This window comes from Haliotis rubra, unplaced genomic scaffold (genome assembly GCF_003918875.1).
Source record: "Haliotis rubra isolate DU_JTF1 unplaced genomic scaffold, ASM391887v1 Scf258, whole genome shotgun sequence".
In the NCBI taxonomy this organism is placed as follows: Eukaryota; Metazoa; Mollusca; class Gastropoda; order Lepetellida; family Haliotidae; genus Haliotis; species Haliotis rubra.
This window is the reverse complement of record NW_025766647.1, coordinates 1125385-1148674: the sequence shown is the minus strand read 5'-3', so window position 1 is coordinate 1148674 and position 23290 is coordinate 1125385. Positions and strand designations below refer to the sequence as shown.

Below are 23290 nucleotides of genomic sequence, written 5' to 3'. Positions count from 1 at the left end.
AAATAGATGACACTGTCATATAACACTCGTTAGTTCATCTAGCTGCAACCAGTATTTTTATACAGATAAATAGATGACACTGTCATATAACACTCGTTGGTTCATCTAGCTGCAACCAGTATTTTTATACAGATAAATAAATGACACTGTAATATAACATTCGACAATACAGATATTTAGTACAATGCAATTGAGTCACAAATCTAAAGTAATGGCTCACAAAAAGAAATATTGACTCACCACAAAGCCTTGATATTTACAATGAGAGCAGATATTCTAATCAAAGGTTGTTTACAATGAGAGCAGTCAGGCACAGAGTGTCAGTCATGAAGGTAGGGTCAGATGATGGCGATGACAGACGGGTGTACACAAATCCAGTGATATGAAAAGTCCCGTGTAATTCCGATATGAAAGTCCACAGAGTCTGTGAATTCAACACAACAACCAGTATATAGACTGACACAGAGTCTAGATTGTTAGTCCTGGTGTGTGTCAACACAACAACCAGCCTTTATATATAGACTGACACAGAGTCTAGACGTTAGTCCCTGCCTTTTTATGTAGTCAACACAACAACCAGCCTTATATATAGACTGACACAGAGTCTAGACGTTAGTTCCTGTATATATAGACTGTAGTCAACACAACAACCAGCCTTTATATATAGACTGACACAGAGTCTGGAGACGTTAGTCCCTGTGTGTGTGTCAACACAACAACCAGCCTTTATATATAGACTGACACAGTCTAGGTGTGTGTCAACACAACAACCAGCCTTTATATACAGACTGACACAGAGTCTAGACGTTAGTTCCTGTGTGTCAACACAACAACCAACTTTATATATAGACTGACACAGAGTCTAGACGTTTCCCTGTGTGTGTGTCAACACAACAACCAGCCTTTATATATAGACTGACACAAAGTCTAGACGTTCTTTATCCACTGAGAACTTTTATGGAAATCTGTGGAACGTCACGATCGGGTCAAGACAGAAATAAAGCCAAGGGTGGCAATTCTGGAGCGCTATCATAAAGGCGTACCACTAAAAATAGTATTGCCATGATATACATGATGCAAGATGTGACCCACAACTCACACTCAAAACTCTAAACATTGTGACCCATAATAACTATCACTTAATCAATGATAATACAAATTACGAAAAACACACTCTCATAACACAGGGAAAAGTAACTACTTTCCATTGCTAGTTTTTGTTACTGCTGGTGAAATGATACATATCAAGTAGATATCAGTCAGTATGGCTGTTGTTGCTGGCCTGCACATCACCCGGATTCTCAACCAGTTGTCAACTTCGTAGATGTGTCGACTGGCGAATTTGCTCAGATTTAAAAGGCGAAGTGTATGCGTGCGTGGCGAAGACAAAGGCATAGTTGAGTTCAAACTTCTTTAGTTGGTTACACAAGGCATGGCATAAACAAATAAACATAAATTAGGTGAGCCGGAGTTCCTGCTCAACCCCGGACGCTTCCCTACGAAATGATTATCCTGCTTCATGGGTCATCCCTACACAGACAGTCGAATACGGACTCCTTGACAATATAGATGTGAGCATATTTACAGTTGACAACAATGGACAGACGGAGACTCAACAATGGACATATAGGAAAGCAATAGCACTTCCTTGAACCAGCTGATGTGATGGCAGACCACGACCAAGGGGGATGACCAATTGAGTGAGTGAGTGAGTTTAGTTTTACGCCGTGCTTTCGGCAATATGCCAGCTATATGGCCGGTCTGTAAATAATCGAGTCTGGACCAGACAATCCAGTGATCAACAGCATGAGCATCGATCCTGCGCAATTTGGAACCGATGACATGTGTCAACCAAGTCAGCGAGAAGTCTGACCCCCGATCCGTTAAGTAAGCCTCTTATGACAAGCATAGTCACCTTTTGTAGCAAGCATGGGTTGCTGAAGACCTATTCTACCCCAGATCTTCACGAGATTGATGACCAATTGAGGCTATAAACATTTGATAAATGTCATAGTAATTATTGACAGTGACAGAGTGGTACAGGGTGGCTGACAAGACAATGCACACTGTGGTAGTGATAAGGATTAAGAATGCAGATTGAATAATTACAATTTAGTCTCACATGGCTTGGCTACATAGTTTTTAATCTTTAGAAACATTTGGACGGTAGCTGTCTTGAATTAGATGCTATAACAGAACCATCTTTCATTATATCGTGGACTAACATATTTTAGAGACACAAAAAGAAACACACACAATTTATTTAGCAACAAACTAGAGACAGTATTATACTCAAACATACCTGTCATGTTAGATTTTCCCCTTGCAAAAACATGTAAAAAATAGTTGTATCATCAGTGTGTAACACATCTTTATGCAATAAAGTTATCCTGATTGTATAATAAACAGTGTATATGGTTGTCAGCATCTACTACAGTTATATATTTAAATGAGATCTGACCTGATCTGCTGATCAAACAATTCGATATAAGCACTGTAAACAAAGGAAAATGGGCACCTATGTGGCATCTATGACGCCACACCCCAACTTGGCCTGAAGCTTGCATTACAATATGCATATACTGTGACTCTCACAGTTGGGCTGTTGTTTGCTACTTTCTAGAATACAGTGAAAGCACATATGGCTTTTTTGTGTGTAGGTATACTTTGTTTGATCCTTTATAACATATTTCAAAAATTTGCAATTCAGTATATCTCCTTTAATGTATGCCCAGGAACTAAATGTGGATTTTCCTTAATGTAGTAACTAAGGGAACTAAATGTGAATATAATTAAAAATGCAAATGTGACAAGAACTAAACCTGATATCTCAGTGTATGACGGACCAGTCTAGATCTATTGTAGCTGACTCTATGCTGTGACAAGCTAACAGGATTAGCTGCATAGCCGAGGGCGAGCTATGAAATGATCAAGTTCTTTCATATGTCCTATTGTGATGAGATATATTGACCCAAATCTCCCACCCAACTCAAGTGAGTCTGAATGGCATTGTTTTTCACGTGTTCCAACAGCATGTGTACTAAGTCCTACTTTTTGTATGCACCACAAAGAAAATTGCATTCAAGCTGTTGTTCCAAACTATCTGTCAATGGTTCAGATGGCTTCAAAATATGTAGTTATTCGCTTCCTTTCGCCTTGTGATACTCTGATTTTAGGGTTAGGCTTACTCTGGTTTCAACAATGAAAACATGATTCAATTTTTCAAACAGCAGCTGAAAGAAAACTTGAGTCGGCTGCTATATTGCCTGACCCTTGGCTACGATGTGTCCTTCGCCACCATCCATATGGTCAAGCTGGCACAACAAGGAGGTGGCATACACAAGAGACTCCGGTTAGTACATCCCTGTGGAGTAGAATACCGCAGGGGTCAGTACAGCCCTGTGGAGTAGAATGACAGAATACAGTACATCCCTGTGGGAGTAGAATACATGGGGTCAGTACAGCCCTGGGGAGTAGAATACATGGGGTCAGTACAGCCCTGGGGAGTAGAATACATGGGGTCAGTACAGCCCTGGGGAGTAGAATACATGGGGTCAGTACAGCCCTGGGGAGTAGAATACAGGGGTCAGTACAGCCCTGGGAGGACATGTAGAATACAGTGGCCCCTGGGGAGTAGAATAGGGGTCAGTACAGCCCTGGGGAGTAGACATGGGGTCAGTACAGCCCTGGGGGAGTAGAATACATGGGGTCAGTACAGCCCTGGGGAGTAGAATACAGGGGGTCAGTACAGCCCTGGGAGTGGAGTAGAATACACAGGGGGGTCAGTACAGCCCCTGTGGGAGTAGAATACAGGGGTCAGTACAGCCCTGGGGAGTAGAATACATCAGTACAGCCCTGGGGAGTAGAATACAGGGGTCAGTGGCCGCAGGGGAGTAGAATACATCAGTCACAGCCCTGGGGAGTAGAATACATGGGGTCAGTACAGCCCCTTGGGAGTAGAATACATGGGGTCAGTACAGCCCTGGGGTAGAATGCAGTACAGCCCCCTGGGGAGTGGAGTAGAATACATGGGGTCAATTTAGCCCTGGGAGTAGGGTCAGTACAGCCCTGGGGAGTAGAATACATGGGGTCAGTACAGCCCTGGGGTAGAATACAGGTTCAGTACAGCCCTGGGGAGTAGAATACATAGGGTCAGTACAGCCCTGGGGAGTCATAATACAGGGACAGTACAGCCCTGGGGAGTAGAATACATGGGGTCAGTACAGCCCTGGGGAGTAGAATACAGGGGTCAGTACAGCCCTGGGGAGTAGAATACATGGGGTCAGTACAGCCCTGGGGAGTAGAATACATGGGGGTCAGTACAGCCCTGGGGGAGTAGAATACATGGGGTCAGTACAGCCCTGGGGAGTAGAATCACAGCCCTGGGAGGGTCAGTACAGCCCTGGGGAGTAGAATACATGGGTCAGTACAGCCCTGGGGAGTAGAATACAGGGGGTCAGTACAGCCCTGGGAGTAGAATACAAGTACAGCCCTGGGAGTAGAATACAGGGGTCCACAGCCCTGGGGGTAGTAGGGGTCATACATGGGATCAGTACAGCCCTGGGGAGTAGAATACAGGGTGGTCAGTACAGCCCAGCCCTGGGGAGTGGGGGAGTAGTAGAATACATGAATACAGGGTCCAGTACAGCCCTGGGGGAGTAGAATACAGGAGTCCAGCCCTGGGGAGTAGAATACATGGGGTCAGCCCTGGGGAATAGAATACGGGGTCAGTACAGCCCTGGGGGAGTAGGAATACATGGGGTCAGTACAGCCCTGGGGAGTAGAATACAAGGGGGTCAGTACAGCCCTGGGGGTAAGTAGTACAGCCCTGAGTAAAATACATACAGCCCTGTGTATAATACAGGGTCAGTACAGCCCCTGGGGAGAGAATAGAGTAGAATGCATACAGCCCTGGGGTCAGGGGTCAGTACAGCCCTGTGGAGTAGAATACATGGGGTCAGTACAGCCCTGGGGAGTAGAATACAGGGGTCAGTACAGCCCTGGGGGAGTGGGAATACATGGGGTCAGTACAGCCCTGGGAGTAGAATCTGCAGGGGTGGGGGGAGTAGAATACATGGGGTCAGGGTACAGCCCTGGGGAGTAGAATACAGGGGTCAGTACAGCCCTGGGGAGTAGAATACATGGGGTCAGTACAGCCCTGGGGAGTAGAAATACATGGGGTCCAGTACAGCCCTGGGGAGTAGAATACAGGGTCAGTACAGCCCTGGGGGAGTAGAATACATGGGAGTCAGTACAGCCCTGGGAGTAGAATACATGGGGTCAGTACAGCCCTGGGAGTAGAATAATGCCCTGGGACATGGGGTCAGTACAGCCACAAGTACAGCCCTGGGGAGTAGAATACATGGGAGTCAGTACAGCCCTGGGGGAGTAGAATACATGGGGTCAGTACAGCCCTGGGGAGTAGAATACAGGGGTCAGTACAGCCCTGGGGAGTAGAATACAGGGGTCAGTACAGCCCTGGGGAGTAGACATGGGGTCAGTACAGCCCTGGGGTAGTAGAATACAGGGGTCAGTACAGCCCTGGGGAGTAGAATACATGGGGTCAGTACAGGGGTAAGGGGTCAGTACAGCCCTGGGAGTAGAATACATGGGGTCAGTACAGCCTGGGAGTAGAATACACAGGGTCAGTACAGCCCTGGGGGAGGAATACATGGGGGTCAGTACACAGCCCTGGGAGTAGAATACATGGGGTCAGTACAGCCCTGGGGGTAGAATACAGGGGTCAATGGGGAGTAGAATATGGGGTCAGTACAGCCCTGGTGATAGAGAATACATTTACAGCCCTGGGGTAGAATAAGGGGTCAATACAGCCCTGGGGATAGGAATATTTTACAGGGGTCCAGACTAACTGAGCCTAGATATAGAGGGGAGTCCAGTAAGCTGGGGAGTAGAATACACATGGTCAGTACAGCCCTGGGGAGTAGAAATACATGGGGTCAGACAGCCCTGGGGAATAGAATAAGGAGTCAGTAACCCTGGGGGAGTAGAATACATGGGGTCCGGCCCTTGGGAATACACAGAGTACAGCCCTGGTGGGAATACTGCAGGTCAGGATGGGAGTAGAGATACATTCAGCAGTACACCCCCTGGGAGTATAATACAGGGGTCAGTGCACATATGGGGTGGTACAGCCCTGGGGTAGTGGGGTCAGTACATGATAGAATACATCTGCCCCTGGGGAGATACATGATGCCTGGGAATTACAGCAGGGGTCAGTACAGCCCTGGGGGAGTAGATGCATGGGGTCAGTACAGCCCTAGGAGTGGGAATACAACAGTGCAGCCCTGGGGTAGAATGCATGAGAACCATGGGAGAGTACAGTTGGTCAGTACAGCCCTGGGGAGTAGAATACAACAGCCTGGGGAGTAGAATACAGAAGGCCCTGGGGATATACATGGGGTCAGTACATACTGGGGAGTCTATACAGAAGGTGGGATATACAAGAGTCCAGTACACCCTGGGGGGAGTAGAATACATGGGGTCAGTACAGCCCTGGGATACAGAAGGTGAGTATACATTGCACCACTCCATGAGGACAGAAGGTGAAGCCCCTGGGATACCCAGCCCTTGGGACTAATGTGGAGTAGAGATACACAGGGTCATACAGAAGGTGACATACAGAATACACCACCCTATACAGAAGGTGATACAGGGGAGGTCATCAACAATTATACAGAAGGTGATATACCTCACTACAGCCCTGGGGATACAGAAGGGTGATACACCCCACCTATACAGCCCTGGGAGTGGGAGGCCACAGGGGTCATGCAGCACTACAGAAGGTGATCAGTACACCATCAACACTATACAGAAGGTGATATACTCACCACTCCCTGGGGATACAGGGGTCAGGTGATATACCATCAACACCTTGGGATACAGGGAAGGTGATACACCACTCACTCTTACACCATCAACACTATACAGAAGGTGACATACTCCAATTACCTATACAGAAGGTAGATACACTGGGAGTAGACTCTATACAGAAGGTGATATACTCAAGGTACAGCCCTGGGATACAGAATGTGGGGATATACCCACTACTCTAGTGGACTCATCAACACTATACAGAAGGTGATATACCCACTACTAGAATGTATGGGGTCATACAGAAGGTGATATACTTTCACTATAACACTGTTTTGCACTTGACATACAGAAGGTGATATACTCCTGTACCACTCTGATCATACAGAATGTGACATACTTGATGTACTGCACTCTATACTCATCAACACTATACAGAAGGTGACTCTATACATAATCACCACTCTATACAGAAAGGTGATATACTCACTACTATACAGAGAGGTATATACTCATCAACACTATACAGAAGGTGATATACTCACTACTCTATACAGAAGGTGATATACTCACTACTCTATACAGAAGGTGATATACTCACTACTCTATACAGAAGGTGATATACTCACTACTCTATACTCATCAACACTATACAGAAGGTGATATACTCACTACTCTATACAGAAGGTGATATACTCACTACTCTATACTCATCAACACTATACAGAAGGTGATATACTCACTACTCTATACAGAAGGTGATATACTCATCAACACTATACAGAAGGTGATATACTCACTACTCTATACAGAAGGTGATATACTCACTACTCTATACAGAAGGTGATATACTCACTACTCTATACAGAAGGTGATATACCACTACTCTATACTCTCATCAACACTATACAGAAGGTGATATACTCACTACTCTACAGAAGGTGATATACTCATCAACACTATACAGAAGGTGATATATAAAATCAATGCAGAAAACATCCCCATGTTTCTGCTGTATGTACATGACATCAGCTGTATGTACATGACACTCACACCACACCCCATGTTCCTATCTCTACTGTTGGGGAAACATCAGTGGTATGTACATGACACTCACACTTGACACACCCCATGTTCCTATCTCTACTGTTGGGGAAACATCAGTGGTATGTACATGACACTCACACTTGACACACCCCATGTTCCTATCTCTACTGTTGGGGAAACATCAGTGGTATGTACATGACACTCACACTTGACACACCCCATGTTCCTATCTCTACTGTTGGGGAAACATCAGTGGTATGTACATGACACTCACACTTGACACACCCCATGTTCCTATCTCTACTGTTGGGGAAACATCAGTGGTATGTACATGACACTCACACTTGACACACCCCATGTTCCTATCTCTACTGTTGGGGAAACATCAGTGGTATGTACATGACACTCACACTTGACACACCCCATGTTCCTATCTCTACTGTTGGGGAAACATCAGCGGTATGTATGTACATGACACTCACACTTGACACACCCCATGTTCCTATCTCTACTGTTGGGGAAACATCAGTGGTATGTACATGACACTCACACTTGACACACCCCATGTTCCTATCTCTACTGTTGGGGAAACATCAGTGGTATGTACATGACACTCACACTTGACACACCCCATGTTCCTATCTCTACTGTTGGGGAAACATCAGCGGTATGTACATGACACTCACACTTGACACACCCCATGTTCCTATCTCTACTGTTGGGGAAACATCAGTGGTATGTACATGACACTCACACTTGACACACCCCATGTTCCTATCTCTACTGTTGGGGAAACATCAGCGGTATGTACATGACACTCACACTTGACACACCCCATGTTCCTATCTCTACTGTTGGGGAAACATCAGTGGTATGTACATGACACTCACACTTGACACACCCCATGTTCCTATCTCTACTGTTGGGGAAACATCAGTGTATGTACATGACACTCACACTTGACACACCCCATGTTCCTATCTCTACTGTTGGGGAAACATCAGTGTTGGGGAAACATCATGTACATGACACTCACACTTGACACACCCCATGTTCCTATCTCTACTGTTGGGGAAACATCAGCGGTATGTACATGACACTCACACTTGACACACCCCATGTTCCTATCTCTACTGTTGGGGAAACATCAGTGGGTATGTACATGACACTCACACTTGACACACCCCATGTTCCTATCTCTACTGTTGGGGAAACATCAGCGGTATGTACATGACACTCACACTTGACACACCCCATGTTCCTATCTCTACTGTTGGGGAAACATCAGTGGTATGTACATGACACTCACACTTGACACACCCCATGTTCCTATCTCTACTGTTGGGGAAACATCAGTGGTATGTACATGACACTCACACTTGACACACCCCATGTTCCTATCTCTACTGTTGGGGAAACATCAGCGGTATGTACATGACACTCACACTTGACACACCCCATGTTCCTATCTCTACTGTTGGGGAAACATCAGTGGTATGTACATGACACTCACACTTGACACACCCCCCATGTTCCTATCTCTACTGTTGGGGAAACATCAGTGGTATGTACATGACACTCACACTTGACACACCCCATGTTCCTATCTCTACTGTTGGGGAAACATCAGCGGTATGTACATGACACTCACACTTGACACACCCCATGTTCCTATCTCTACTGTTGGGGAAACATCAGCGGTATGTACATGACACTCACACTTGACACACCCCATGTTCCTATCTCTACTGTTGGGGAAACATCAGTGGTATGTACATGACACTCACACTTGACACACCCCATGTTCCTATCTCTACTGTTGGGGAAACATCAGCGGTATGTACATGACACTCACACTTGACACACCCCATGTTCCTATCTCTACTGTTGGGGAAACATCAGTGGTATGTACATGACACTCACACTTGACACACCCCATGTTCCTATCTCTACTGTTGGGGAAACATCAGTGGTATGTACATGACACTCACACTTGACACACCCCATGTTCCTATCTCTACTGTTGGGGAAACATCAGCGGTATGTACATGACACTCACACTTGACACACCCCATGTTCCTATCTCTACTGTTGGGGAAACATCAGTGGTATGTACATGACACTCACACTTGACACACCCCATGTTCCTATCTCTACTGTTGGGGAAACATCAGTGGTATGTACATGACACTCACACTTGACACACCCCATGTTCCTATCTCTACTGTTGGGGAAACATCAGCGGTATGTACACATGACACTCACACTTGACACACCCCATGTTCCTATCTCTACTGTTGGGGAAACATCAGTGGTATGTACATGACACTCACACTTGACACACCCCATGTTCCTATCTCTACTGTTGGGGAAACATCAGCTGTATGTACATGACACTCACACTTGACACACCCCATGTTCCTATCTCTACTGTTGGGGAAACATCAGTGGTATGTACATGACACTCACACTTGACACACCCCATGTTCCTATCTCTACTGTTGGGGAAACATCAGTGGTATGTACATGACACTCACACTTGACACACCCCATGTTCCTATCTCTACTGTTGGGGAAACATCAGTGGTATGTACATGACACTCACACTTGACACACCCCATGTTCCTATCTCTACTGTTGGGGAAACATCAGCGGTATGTACATGACACTCACACTTGACACACCCCATGTTCCTATCTCTACTGTTGGGGAAACATCAGTGGTATGTACATGACACTCACACTTGACACACCCCATGTTCCTATCTCTACTGTTGGGGAAACATCAGTGGTATGTACATGACACTCACACTTGACACACCCCATGTTCCTATCTCTACTGTTGGGGAAACATCAGTGGTATGTACATGACACTCACACTTGACACACCCCATGTTCCTATCTCTACTGTTGGGGAAACATCAGCGGTATGTACATGACACTCACACTTGACACACCCCATGTTCCTATCTCTACTGTTGGGAAACATCAGCGGTATGTACATGACACTCACACTTGACACACCCCATGTTCCTATCTCTACTGTTGGGGAAACATCAGTGGTATGTACATGACACTCACACTTGACACACCCCATGTTCCTATCTCTACTGTTGGGGAAACATCAGTGGTATGTACATGACACTCACACTTGACACACCCCATGTTCCTATCTCTACTGTTGGGGAAACATCAGCGGTATGTACATGACACTCACACTTGACACACCCCATGTTCCTATCTCTACTGTTGGGGAAACATCAGCGGTATGTACATGACACTCACACTTGACACACCCCATGTTCCTATCTCTACTGTTGGGGAAACATCAGCTGGTATGTACATGACACTCACACTTGACACACCCCATGTTCCTATCTCTACTGTTGGGGAAACATCAGTGGTATGTACATGACACTCACACTTGACACACCCCATGTTCCTATCTCTACTGTTGGGGAAACATCAGCGGTATGTACATGACACTCACACTTGACACACCCCATGTTCCTATCTCTACTGTTGGGGAAACATCAGCGGTATGTACATGACACTCACACTTGACACACCCCATGTTCCTATCTCTACTGTTGGGGAAACATCAGTGGTATGTACATGACACTCACACTTGACACACCCCATGTTCCTATCTCTACTGTTGGGGAAACATCAGTGGTATGTACATGACACTCACACTTGACACACCCCATGTTCCTATCTCTACTGTTGGGGAAACATCAGTGGTATGTACATGACACTCACACTTGACACACCCCATGTTCCTATCTCTACTGTTGGGGAAACATCAGTGGTATGTACATGACACTCACACTTGACACACCCCATGTTCCTATCTCTACTGTTGGGGAAACATCAGTGGTATGTACATGACACTCACACTTGACACACCCCATGTTCCTATCTCTACTGTTGGGGAAACATCAGTGGTATGTACATGACACTCACACTTGACACACCCCATGTTCCTATCTCTACTGTTGGGGAAACATCAGTGGTATGTACATGACACTCACACTTGACACACCCCATGTTCCTATCTCTACTGTTGGGGAAACATCAGTGGTATGTACATGACACTCACACTTGACACACCCCATGTTCCTATCTCTACTGTTGGGGAAACATCAGTGGTATGTACATGACACTCACACTTGACACACCCCATGTTCCTATCTCTACTGTTGGGGAAACATCAGTGGTATGTACATGACACTCACACTTGACACACCCCATGTTCCTATCTCTACTGTTGGGGAAACATCAGTGGTATGTACATGACACTCACACTTGACACACCCCATGTTCCTATCTCTACTGTTGGGGAAACATCAGTGGTATGTACATGACACTCACACTTGACACACCCCATGTTCCTATCTCTACTGTTGGGGAAACATCAGTGGTATGTACATGACACTCACACTTGACACACCCCATGTTCCTATCTCTACTGTTGGGGAAACATCAGCGGTATGTACATGACACTCACACTTGACACACCCCATGTTCCTATCTCTACTGTTGGGGAAACATCAGTGGTATGTACATGACACTCACACTTGACACACCCCCATGTTCCTATCTCTACTGTTGGGGAAACATCAGCGTATGTACATGACACTCACACTTGACACACCCCATGTTCCTATCTCTACTGTTGGGGAAACATCAGCGGTATGTACATGACACTCACACTTGACACACCCCATGTTCCTATCTCTACTGTTGGGGAAACATCAGTGGTATGTACATGACACTCACACTTGACACACCCCATGTTCCTATCTCTACTGTTGGGGAAACATCAGTGGTATGTACATGACACTCACACTTGACACACCCCATGTTCCTATCTCTACTGTTGGGGAAACATCAGCGGTATGTACATGACACTCACACTTGACACACCCCATGTTCCTATCTCTACTGTTGGGGAAACATCAGTGGTATGTACATGACACTCACACTTGACACACCCCATGTTCCTATCTCTACTGTTGGGGAAACATCAGTGGTATGTACATGACACTCACACTTGACACACCCCATGTTCCTATCTCTACTGTTGGGGAAACATCAGCGGTATGTACATGACACTCACACTTGACACACCCCATGTTCCTATCTCTACTGTTGGGGAAACATCAGCGGTATGTACATGACACTCACACTTGACACACCCCATGTTCCTATCTCTACTGTTGGGGAAACATCAGCGGTATGTACATGACACTCACACTTGACACACCCCATGTTCCTATCTCTACTGTTGGGGAAACATCAGTGGTATGTACATGACACTCACACTTGACACACCCCATGTTCCTATCTCTACTGTTGGGGAAACATCAGCGGTATGTACATGACACTCACACTTGACACACCCCATGTTCCTATCTCTACTGTTGGGGAAACATCAGCGGTATGTACATGACACTCACACTTGACACACCCCATGTTCCTATCTCTACTGTTGGGGAAACATCAGTGGTATGTACATGACACTCACACTTGACACACCCCATGTTCCTATCTCTACTGTTGGGGAAACATCAGTGGTATGTACATGACACTCACACTTGACACACCCCATGTTCCTATCTCTACTGTTGGGGAAACATCAGTGGTATATGTACATGACACTCACACTTGACACACCCCATGTTCCTATCTCTACTGTTGGGGAAACATCAGTGGTATGTACATGACACTCACACTTGACACACCCCATGTTCCTATCTCTACTGTTGGGGAAACATCAGCGGTATGTACATGACACTCACACTTGACACACCCCATGTTCCTATCTCTACTGTTGGGGAAACATCAGTGGTATGTACATGACACTCACACTTGACACACCCCATGTTCCTATCTCTACTGTTGGGGAAACATCAGTGGTATGTACATGACACTCACACTTGACACACCCCATGTTCCTATCTCTACTGTTGGGGAAACATCAGTGGTATGTACATGACACTCACACTTGACACACCCCATGTTCCTATCTCTACTGTTGGGGAAACATCAGTGGTATGTACATGACACTCACACTTGACACACCCCATGTTCCTATCTCTACTGTTGGGGAACATCAGCGGTATGTACATGACACTCACACTTGACACACCCCATGTTCCTATCTCTACTGTTGGGGAAACATCAGTGGTATGTACATGACACTCACACTTGACACACCCCATGTTCCTATCTCTACTGTTGGGGAAACATCAGTGGTATGTACATGACACTCACACTTGACACCCCCATCTTCCTATCTCTACTGTTGGGGAAACATCAGTGGTATGTACATGACACTCACACTTGACACACCCCATGTTCCTATCTCTACTGTTGGGGAAACATCAGTGGTATGTACATGACACTCACACTTGACACACCCCATGTTCCTATCTCTACTGTTGGGGAAACATCAGTGGTATGTACATGACACTCACACTTGACACACCCCATGTTCCTATCTCTACTGTTGGGGAAACATCAGCGGTATGTACATGACACTCACACTTGACACACCCCATGTTCCTATCTCTACTGTTGGGGAAACATCAGTGGGTATGTACATGACACTCACACTTGACACACCCCATGTTCCTATCTCTACTGTTGGGGAAACATCAGTGGTATGTACATGACACTCACACTTGACACACCCCATGTTCCTATCTCTACTGTTGGGGAAACATCAGCGGTATGTACATGACACTCACACTTGACACACCCCATGTTCCTATCTCTACTGTTGGGGAAACATCAGCGGTATGTACATGACACTCACACTTGACACACCCCATGTTCCTATCTCTACTGTTGGGGAAACATCAGTGGTATGTACATGACACTCACACTTGACACACCCCATGTTCCTATCTCTACTGTTGGGGAAACATCAGTGGTATGTACATGACACTCACACTTGACACACCCCATGTTCCTATCTCTACTGTTGGGGAAACATCAGCGGTATGTACATGACACTCACACTTGACACACCCCATGTTCCTATCTCTACTGTTGGGGAAACATCAGTGGTATGTACATGACACTCACACTTGACACACCCCATGTTCCTATCTCTACTGTTGGGGAAACATCAGCGGTATGTACATGACACTCACACTTGACACACCCCATGTTCCTATCTCTACTGTTGGGGAAACATCAGCGGTATGTACATGACACTCACACTTGACACACCCCATGTTCCTATCTCTACTGTTGGGAAACATCAGCGGTATGTACATGACACTCACACTTGACACACCCCATGTTCCTATCTCTACTGTTGGGGAAACATCAGCGGTATGTACATGACACTCACACTTGACACACCCCATGTTCCTATCTCTACTGTTGGGGAAACATCAGTGGTATGTACATGACACTCACACTTGACACACCCCATGTTCCTATCTCTACTGTTGGGGAAACATCAGCGGTATGTACATGACACTCACACTTGACACACCCCATGTTCCTATCTCTACTGTTGGGGAAACATCAGTGGTATGTACATGACACTCACACTTGACACACCCCATGTTCCTATCTCTACTGTTGGGGAAACATCAGTGGTATGTACATGACACTCACACTTGACACACCCCATGTTCCTATCTCTACTGTTGGGGAAACATCAGCGGTATGTACATGACACTCACACTTGACACACCCCATGTTCCTATCTCTACTGTTGGGGAAACATCAGTGGTATGTACATGACACTCACACTTGACACACCCCATGTTCCTATCTCTACTGTTGGGGAAACATCAGCGGTATGTACATGACACTCACACTTGACACACCCCATGTTCCTATCTCTACTGTTGGGGAAACATCAGCGGTATGTACATGACACTCACACTTGACACACCCCATGTTCCTATCTCTACTGTTGGGGAAACATCAGCGGTATGTACATGACACTCACACTTGACACACCCCATGTTCCTATCTCTACTGTTGGGGAAACATCAGCGGTATGTACATGACACTCACACTTGACACACCCCATGTTCCTATCTCTACTGTTGGGGAAACATCAGTGGTATGTACATGACACTCACACTTGACACACCCCATGTTCCTATCTCTACTGTTGGGGAAACATCAGCGGTATGTACATGACACTCACACTTGACACACCCCATGTTCCTATCTCTACTGTTGGGGAAACATCAGCGGTATGTACATGACACTCACACTTGACACACCCCATGTTCCTATCTCTACTGTTGGGGAAACATCAGTGGTATGTACATGACACTCACACTTGACACACCCCATGTTCCTATCTCTACTGTTGGGGAAACATCAGTGGTATGTACATGACACTCACACTTGACACACCCCATGTTCCTATCTCTACTGTTGGGGAAACATCAGCGGTATGTACATGACACTCACACTTGACACACCCCATGTTCCTATCTCTACTGTTGGGGAAACATCAGTGGTATGTACATGACACTCACACTTGACACACCCCATGTTCCTATCTCTACTGTTGGGGAAACATCAGTGGTATGTACATGACACTCACACTTGACACACCCCATGTTCCTATCTCTACTGTTGGGGAAACATCAGTGGTATGTACATGACACTCACACTTGACACACCCCATGTTCCTATCTCTACTGTTGGGGAAACATCAGTGGTATGTACATGACACTCACACTTGACACACCCCATGTTCCTATCTCTACTGTTGGGGAAACATCAGTGGTATGTACATGACACTCACACTTGACACACCCCATGTTCCTATCTCTACTGTTGGGGAAACATCAGTGGTATGTACATGACACTCACACTTGACACACCCCATGTTCCTATCTCTACTGTTGGGGAAACATCAGTGGTATGTACATGACACTCACACTTGACACACCCCATGTTCCTATCTCTACTGTTGGGGAAACATCAGCGGTATGTACATGACACTCACACTTGACACACACCCCATGTTCCTATCTCTACTGTTGGGGAAACATCAGTGGTATGTACATGACACTCACACTTGACACACCCCATGTTCCTATCTCTACTGTTGGGGAAACATCAGTGGTATGTACATGACACTCACACTTGACACACCCCATGTTCCTATCTCTACTGTTGGGGAAACATCAGTGGTATGTACATGACACTCACACTTGACACACCCCATGTTCCTATCTCTACTGTTGGGGAAACATCAGTGGTATGTACATGACACTCACACTTGACACACCCCATGTTCCTATCTCTACTGTTGGGGAAACATCAGCGGTATGTACATGACACTCACACTTGACACACCCCATGTTCCTATCTCTACTGTTGGGGGAAACATCAGCGGTATGTACATGACACTCACACTTGACACACCCCATGTTCCTATCTCTACTGTTGGGGAAACATCAGCGGTATGTACATGACACTCACACTTGACACACCCCATGTTCCTATCTCTACTGTTGGGGAAACATCAGCGGTATGTACATGACACTCACACTTGACACACCCCATGTTCCTATCTCTACTGTTGGGGAAACATCAGCGGTATGTACATGACACTCACACTTGACACACCCCATTTTCCTATCTCTACTGTTGGGGAAACATCAGCGGTATGTACATGACACTCACACTTGACACACCCCATGTTCCTATCTTTACTGATGGGGACCCAAGTTTCTGCCCCCTACTTGACATTGCTATACAGCTAGCAGCACACTCTACATCAGTTCTATCTGAAAGCTCCCAACATGCTGATCTATGCCCACGCTGACTTCCAGAGAGCCTTGTGTGACAAGGACCCAGGAGTCCTCCGAGGGATTGTCCACATCTACATACAGCTAGCTCAGGTTAGTAAGGTCAACTCTCCCCCCACCAGGAATCCTCCGAGGGATTGTCCACATCTACATACAGCTAGCTCAGGTTAGTAAGGTCAACTCTCCCCCCACCAGGAATCCTCCGAGGGATTGTCCACATCTACATACAGCTAGCTCAGGTTAGTGAGGTCAACTCTCCCCCCACCAGGAATCCTCCGAGGGATTGTCCACATCTACATACAGCTAGCTCAGGTTAGTGAGGTCAACTCTCCCCCCACCAGGAATCCTCCGAGGGATTGTCCACATCTACATACAGCTAGCTCAGGTTAGTGAGGTCAACTCTCCCCACCAGGAATCCAGGAGTCCTCCATAGGGATTGTCCACATCTACATACAGCTAGCTCAGGTTAGTGAGGTCAACTCTCCCCCCACCAGGAATCCTCCGAGGGATTGTCCACATCTACATACAGCTAGCTCAGGTTAGTGAGGTCAACTCTCCCCCCACCAGGAATCCTCCGAGGGATTGTCCACATCTACATACAGCTAGCTCAGGTTAGTGAGGTCAACTCTCCCCCCACCAGGAATCCTCGTTCTCTCAGTTCAACTTTACTGATTGGAGTAGAATACATGGGCTGGGGTGGAAGTGTCTCTCGAAAAATGAATAGAAATGTATATACTAGGGCTCGGACCGCTAACCTAGATACCCGAGACAGGTGGGTAATGAGTTGGACCCGGGTACCCATTTCAATACCCGGACCCATTATGATCATGTGACTAATAGATTAAACAATGTAACATATTATTCTTTTATGATAAAAAGATTGTTTTGTCTTTTAAGATTTAGACATAATTTACAGTCACTTCTTTTGAATATAATACATGGGTACGATATTGAAAAACCTCGAGATTTTAGCCTCCGAGCTGAAGAATATACTGCCATTTGTTGCAAGTTTGATGTCAGGAATTAACACAACGGGTATCTGGGTAAGGTAGGGTAATAGGATGTGGAGTACCTGGGTAGAAAATTTGGACCTGTCCCAGCAATAATATACTAAGCAGCAAAAGAAACGTCAGTTTGGAATTTTCCTTCGCAGAAATGGATAACTGTAAACTCATTTAATGTTTTATTTGCATTTTTTTTGACAACATCTCCAACTTTACCTGAGCAAAGACATTCCTTCCCAAACTCAGAATGGAACCCAGGAAATGGTCTCAAAAACGCAGCCTGATCTCAGAGATGGTACAGTGTTCTCCATGTTTTTCATGCAACTCATGCTGCACTTGCTGTTCACAAGGACCAGCCCTATAAAATGCCCCCCAAACCTGGTTGAAACATTCACATTACAACGTCAGCAGGATGCCACGACTCACGACAGCTGAGAGGAACCAGGCGCTAGGAAGACTTGAAGCTGGCCACACTGCACAAGCTGTTGCCAATCACTTCCAGGTCAACGTTCGGACCATCTACAGGCTGCAGCAATGTTTCCGGGCCACCAACACCACAAATGATCGCCCCCGTACTGGCAGACCAAGGTTGACCACAAGACCACAAGACCGCCATGTTGTGCGACAGCATGTACAGAATCCCATCAGGCAGCCATCCGAAACAGCACGCCAGACACTGGGAACACACGGAAGACCAATCAGTACTGATACGGTATGCCGACGTCTTGCCGTAGTCTTGCCGTAGACCTTACCGTGGACCTATCCTCACCCCTCGTCAATGGCGTGAACATCTACAGTTTGCCCTACAACACCAAAACTGGTGTTACAGGCAATGGAGAACTGTTCTGTTCACAGATGAGAGTCAGTACTGCATATCAACTACAGATGGCAGAACAAGAATATGGTGATGACGTGGCCAGCATTACTCAAACCAATGTGTTATGGAAAGAGACTCATGGGGAGGTCCAAGCATCATGGTATGGAGTCGAATAGGCCTGAACCAGAGAGTGGGTCATGGTATGGGGTGGAATAGGCCTGAGCCAGAGAGTGGGTCATGGTATGGGGTGGAATAGGCCTGAGCCAGAGAGCGGGTCATGGTATGGGGTGGAATAGGCTGGGTCATGGTATGGGGTGGAATAGGCCTGAGCCAGAGAGTGGGTCATGGTATGGGGTGGAATCATGGCCTGATGGGGTGGAATAGGCCTGAGCCAGAGAGTGGGTCCTGTGGTGTGGAATCCAGAACCTTGGGTTCCAGGGAGAGGAGACAGCATCACAGCGGCAAGCCTACATCCCTGAGCCAGAGAGTGGGTCATGGTATGGGGTGGAATGGAGGCCTGATTCGTACCAAGCTCTCAAACCCCACGTCATACCAGATTTCGCATGTCACTGGAACAACATTTTCCAGCATGATAATGCCTGGGCCCATACTGCCAGAGCTACATGGGACTTCCTACAGCAGAACTGTGTCAACATTATGCAGTGGTCAGCCTTTAGTCCTGATTTAAATGCAATTGAACATCTTTGGGGTGAAATTCAGAGGAGACTGAATAATGTCATATCAAGGCCGATTTATTGTGCCAGACCTTTCTCAGAGTGTGGTTCCAGGTGCCAATGGCCTTCATCAATTGATTGGTGCACTCCATGCATAGACGCTGTGCTGCAGTTATTGCCACCCGTGGTGGTCACACTAGATACTGAAGTCAAGAGTCTGAATGGACTGCAAACGTTCACGTAATGTCTTGAAATTGTGTTTATTATTCATTGATGTGTCAAGATATTGTACACAAAAGATGTTTTTGATCCGCTTAATTTTTATTTATCCTGACTCATGATCTTTTGCTTATCTCCCTTTTCCTTGCGAATGGTAGTGGAACACTTGAATCCCTTGAAGTTCCCGAATCAGACGTAAAAATACACTCACCCAAGAGTTACCTCCCTTTTCCCGCGTAAACAGTCATGTGACCAGCCTTACTTGCCACTCTCTCCCTTTTCGCCCAAGTGGATGGTTGGGCGAGCACTGGAGTCCCGTATACGGCATTATATCCTTTTTATTTAGGTCCTATTCTTCAAAATTATGCTGTGTATAGATTTGGCAATAACTACTATGTATTATATGTAAAGAAATTATTTTTGTTTGTGTCATAATTGCATCGTTATGTAACTTTGTTTACATTTCATGAAAGCTTGCAGTGTTTGCAGGCACAGGTAATCCGTGGCTGATCCTCACCCAAAACCATGTTCTTCTAGCTTGCGCTGTAATTATTGTGTTGATTTATCTGATCTACAATTTAATCAATATTTGTCTTACGTCTATAGATTTGCCATGGTTCGGGTGAGGAATTCATCTCAAGTTATGGCTGACATAACAGGAGATCAGCCTGCAAACCGTATGTTGCTAGCTACTGCTGAAATTCATAATACTGGTGCTATGTTGAGTACGTTGCGGGGGCAGTCTGCTTGTGCTGGGGCCAAAAAGAGATTGGCTACAACGCAGTTGTCTCCGACTCAAACTAAGAAAAAGACGTCGTCTTCTTCAACGTCGCAGAAGAAACCATCTGTTACCAGATCGGAGGGTAAATCTATGCGGCCTAGTAAGTCAACACATTAGAAATCCTTCAACGAAGAGATATTACCTCCGCATGAAGTAGACCTTTATGATTTTATATCCTATCAACTAGATTCAACTTCGGTATTTCTTCAAGATCCATACAGACATACGTCTTGACAGCCTCCTTCATCATGCTGGCTTATATTATCCACAATGGGAATACGTGATTTATATCACTGAACAAGATTTTACACTTGGAGCAACTCTTATTCAAGAGGTTTATATGAGCGGCATAGAATTACGCGCGCTTTTACTCAACCAACTAATTGCATCAGATTTTATGGAGGCCAACTTGCTACAACACCGGTGACGTCATGCTTGAAGCTGATTGGTCCACATCAGACAACGCCTCCCACTGACAGAGCAGGCTCCACCATGTTTTCTGATACGGGGGAATACTTCATCGGCAGCCTTGGAAACAGTATACAACTACGACCTGTTATCATCATGGGAATCTAATAGATGTCTAGCCTTGACAGCAGGATAAACAATGTTTATTTTGGGAGTTGTCGCTGATAAAAGTCGGTACGAGTACCTGTCCCCTGCGATGCTACACTGGAGCCAGCCTTGCTATAAATAGACAACGCTTCGATGTATGCTGATCAACACAGATCGCCTCGCGATATAAGGGGAAGAATGATGTATCATCACTGCAATCAGAGGTTAGCACTTCCGATGGAAGATCCTACCATTTGGAATATCGTCGGCTCTATGATTATTCATACGAATAACCAAGCCTATCGGCACCTATATGCAGCATCGAGGTCTACGCAGTGCCGGTTATCTGGACGACGGCATACAGGTTCTTCAAAGTGCCAATCAAGTCAGACAGCAGCTGAACTTCACAATTAAGTTGCTCACGCAACTAGGATGACTAGTGAACCTGATGAAGTTGGAGTTAGAATCAAACAAGATCTTCAATTGCTGGGAATAAGAATTATCACAACACAGAATCGAATTGTGGTCCCAAAAGATCATTGGGTACAAGATACAAGATACAAGCCATGATTCCACAAGCAGTCATCTCTCCGTTAACACTATGTCAACTCGGTCTACTAACCTCGGCGCAGGACTTGCATCGCACAGGAAAATTACAACTAAGGCCGCTGCGACAGTTCCTGACAAAACATCTGGACAGCGTCGACCCTATCTTGCTGCCAGACAATCTTAAGAGGTACCTACTTTGGTGGACCCACAGGTCGAACGTCTGCGGAGGGACCTATTTACAAGAGCCGACCTTCGACACACATCTCTACATAGACGCATCGATACAAGGTTGGGGTGCACATCTCAACAATCAAGTTGCATCAAGGAAGTGGTCCAAACAGAGCAGCATTTTCACATCAATCTGCTGGAGATGAAAGCTGTGATCAACGCCTTACAACTATGGTCGAGCTCGCTGATCAACAGAATGCTGATGGTCCACACGGACAACTCTACAGTGGCATTCTCCATAAATCGACAAGGATCTACAAGATCACCAAGCCTACTACAGCTCACATTCCAGTTGTTTGACATCATGGAGGGGGCAAACATCTGGATAAAGGCGTGTCACATACCCGGAGCCAAGAACGTGCTTGCAGAAGCTCTCTCCCGACCACTGCACCCGTCACCTACAGAATGGATGCTCCATCCAGAAGCATTTCGGCTCATCATAAGGGAAATAGGATCCCCATGCATAGACCTGTTTGCCACGAGGTTCAACAAACAACTACAGACATTTGTCTCACCAGTTCCAGATCCTCAAGCCTGGGCAACAGATGCACTGAACATATCATGGGAAGGACTAAACGCTTATGCGTTTCCACCACTGATATTACTATCAAAAGTACTGTTGAAGATCAAACAGACACAGGCGCTACAACTGACCTTGGTCGCGCCATACTGGCCAGCGAGAGTATGGTTCCTAGACCTAATAGAAGATCTCGGAAGTCCAACAATCAAGTTACCAGATTGGCCGAACCTACTCATACATCCGCACACCAAGCAAGTCCA

The 23290-nt window shown here is 46.0% G+C and overlaps 2 protein-coding genes across 3 annotated transcripts in view; both read left to right on the top strand.

Annotated features, from left to right (window-relative positions):
* Window positions 1–3410, top strand: part of LOC124279913 (AP-4 complex subunit epsilon-1-like) — a 35362-nt gene extending 31952 nt beyond the window's left edge. The window contains exon 3 of the mRNA XM_046715794.1: window positions 3231–3410. Coding sequence (XP_046571750.1) covers window positions 3231–3410 — 180 coding nt within the window. The remainder of the gene's footprint in view (window positions 1–3230) is intronic.
* A 14233-nt stretch (window positions 3411–17643) lies between these two features.
* Window positions 17644–23290, top strand: part of LOC124279902 (AP-4 complex subunit epsilon-1-like) — a 54325-nt gene continuing 48678 nt past the window's right edge. The window contains exon 1 of one of the 2 annotated variants that reach the window (XM_046715783.1): window positions 17644–17776. The gene's annotated coding sequence lies outside the window, so the exon portion shown is untranslated. Of the gene's footprint in view, window positions 17777–18217; window positions 18295–23290 lie in introns of those variants that run through there. The other variant, XM_046715784.1, reaches the window with a different exon arrangement.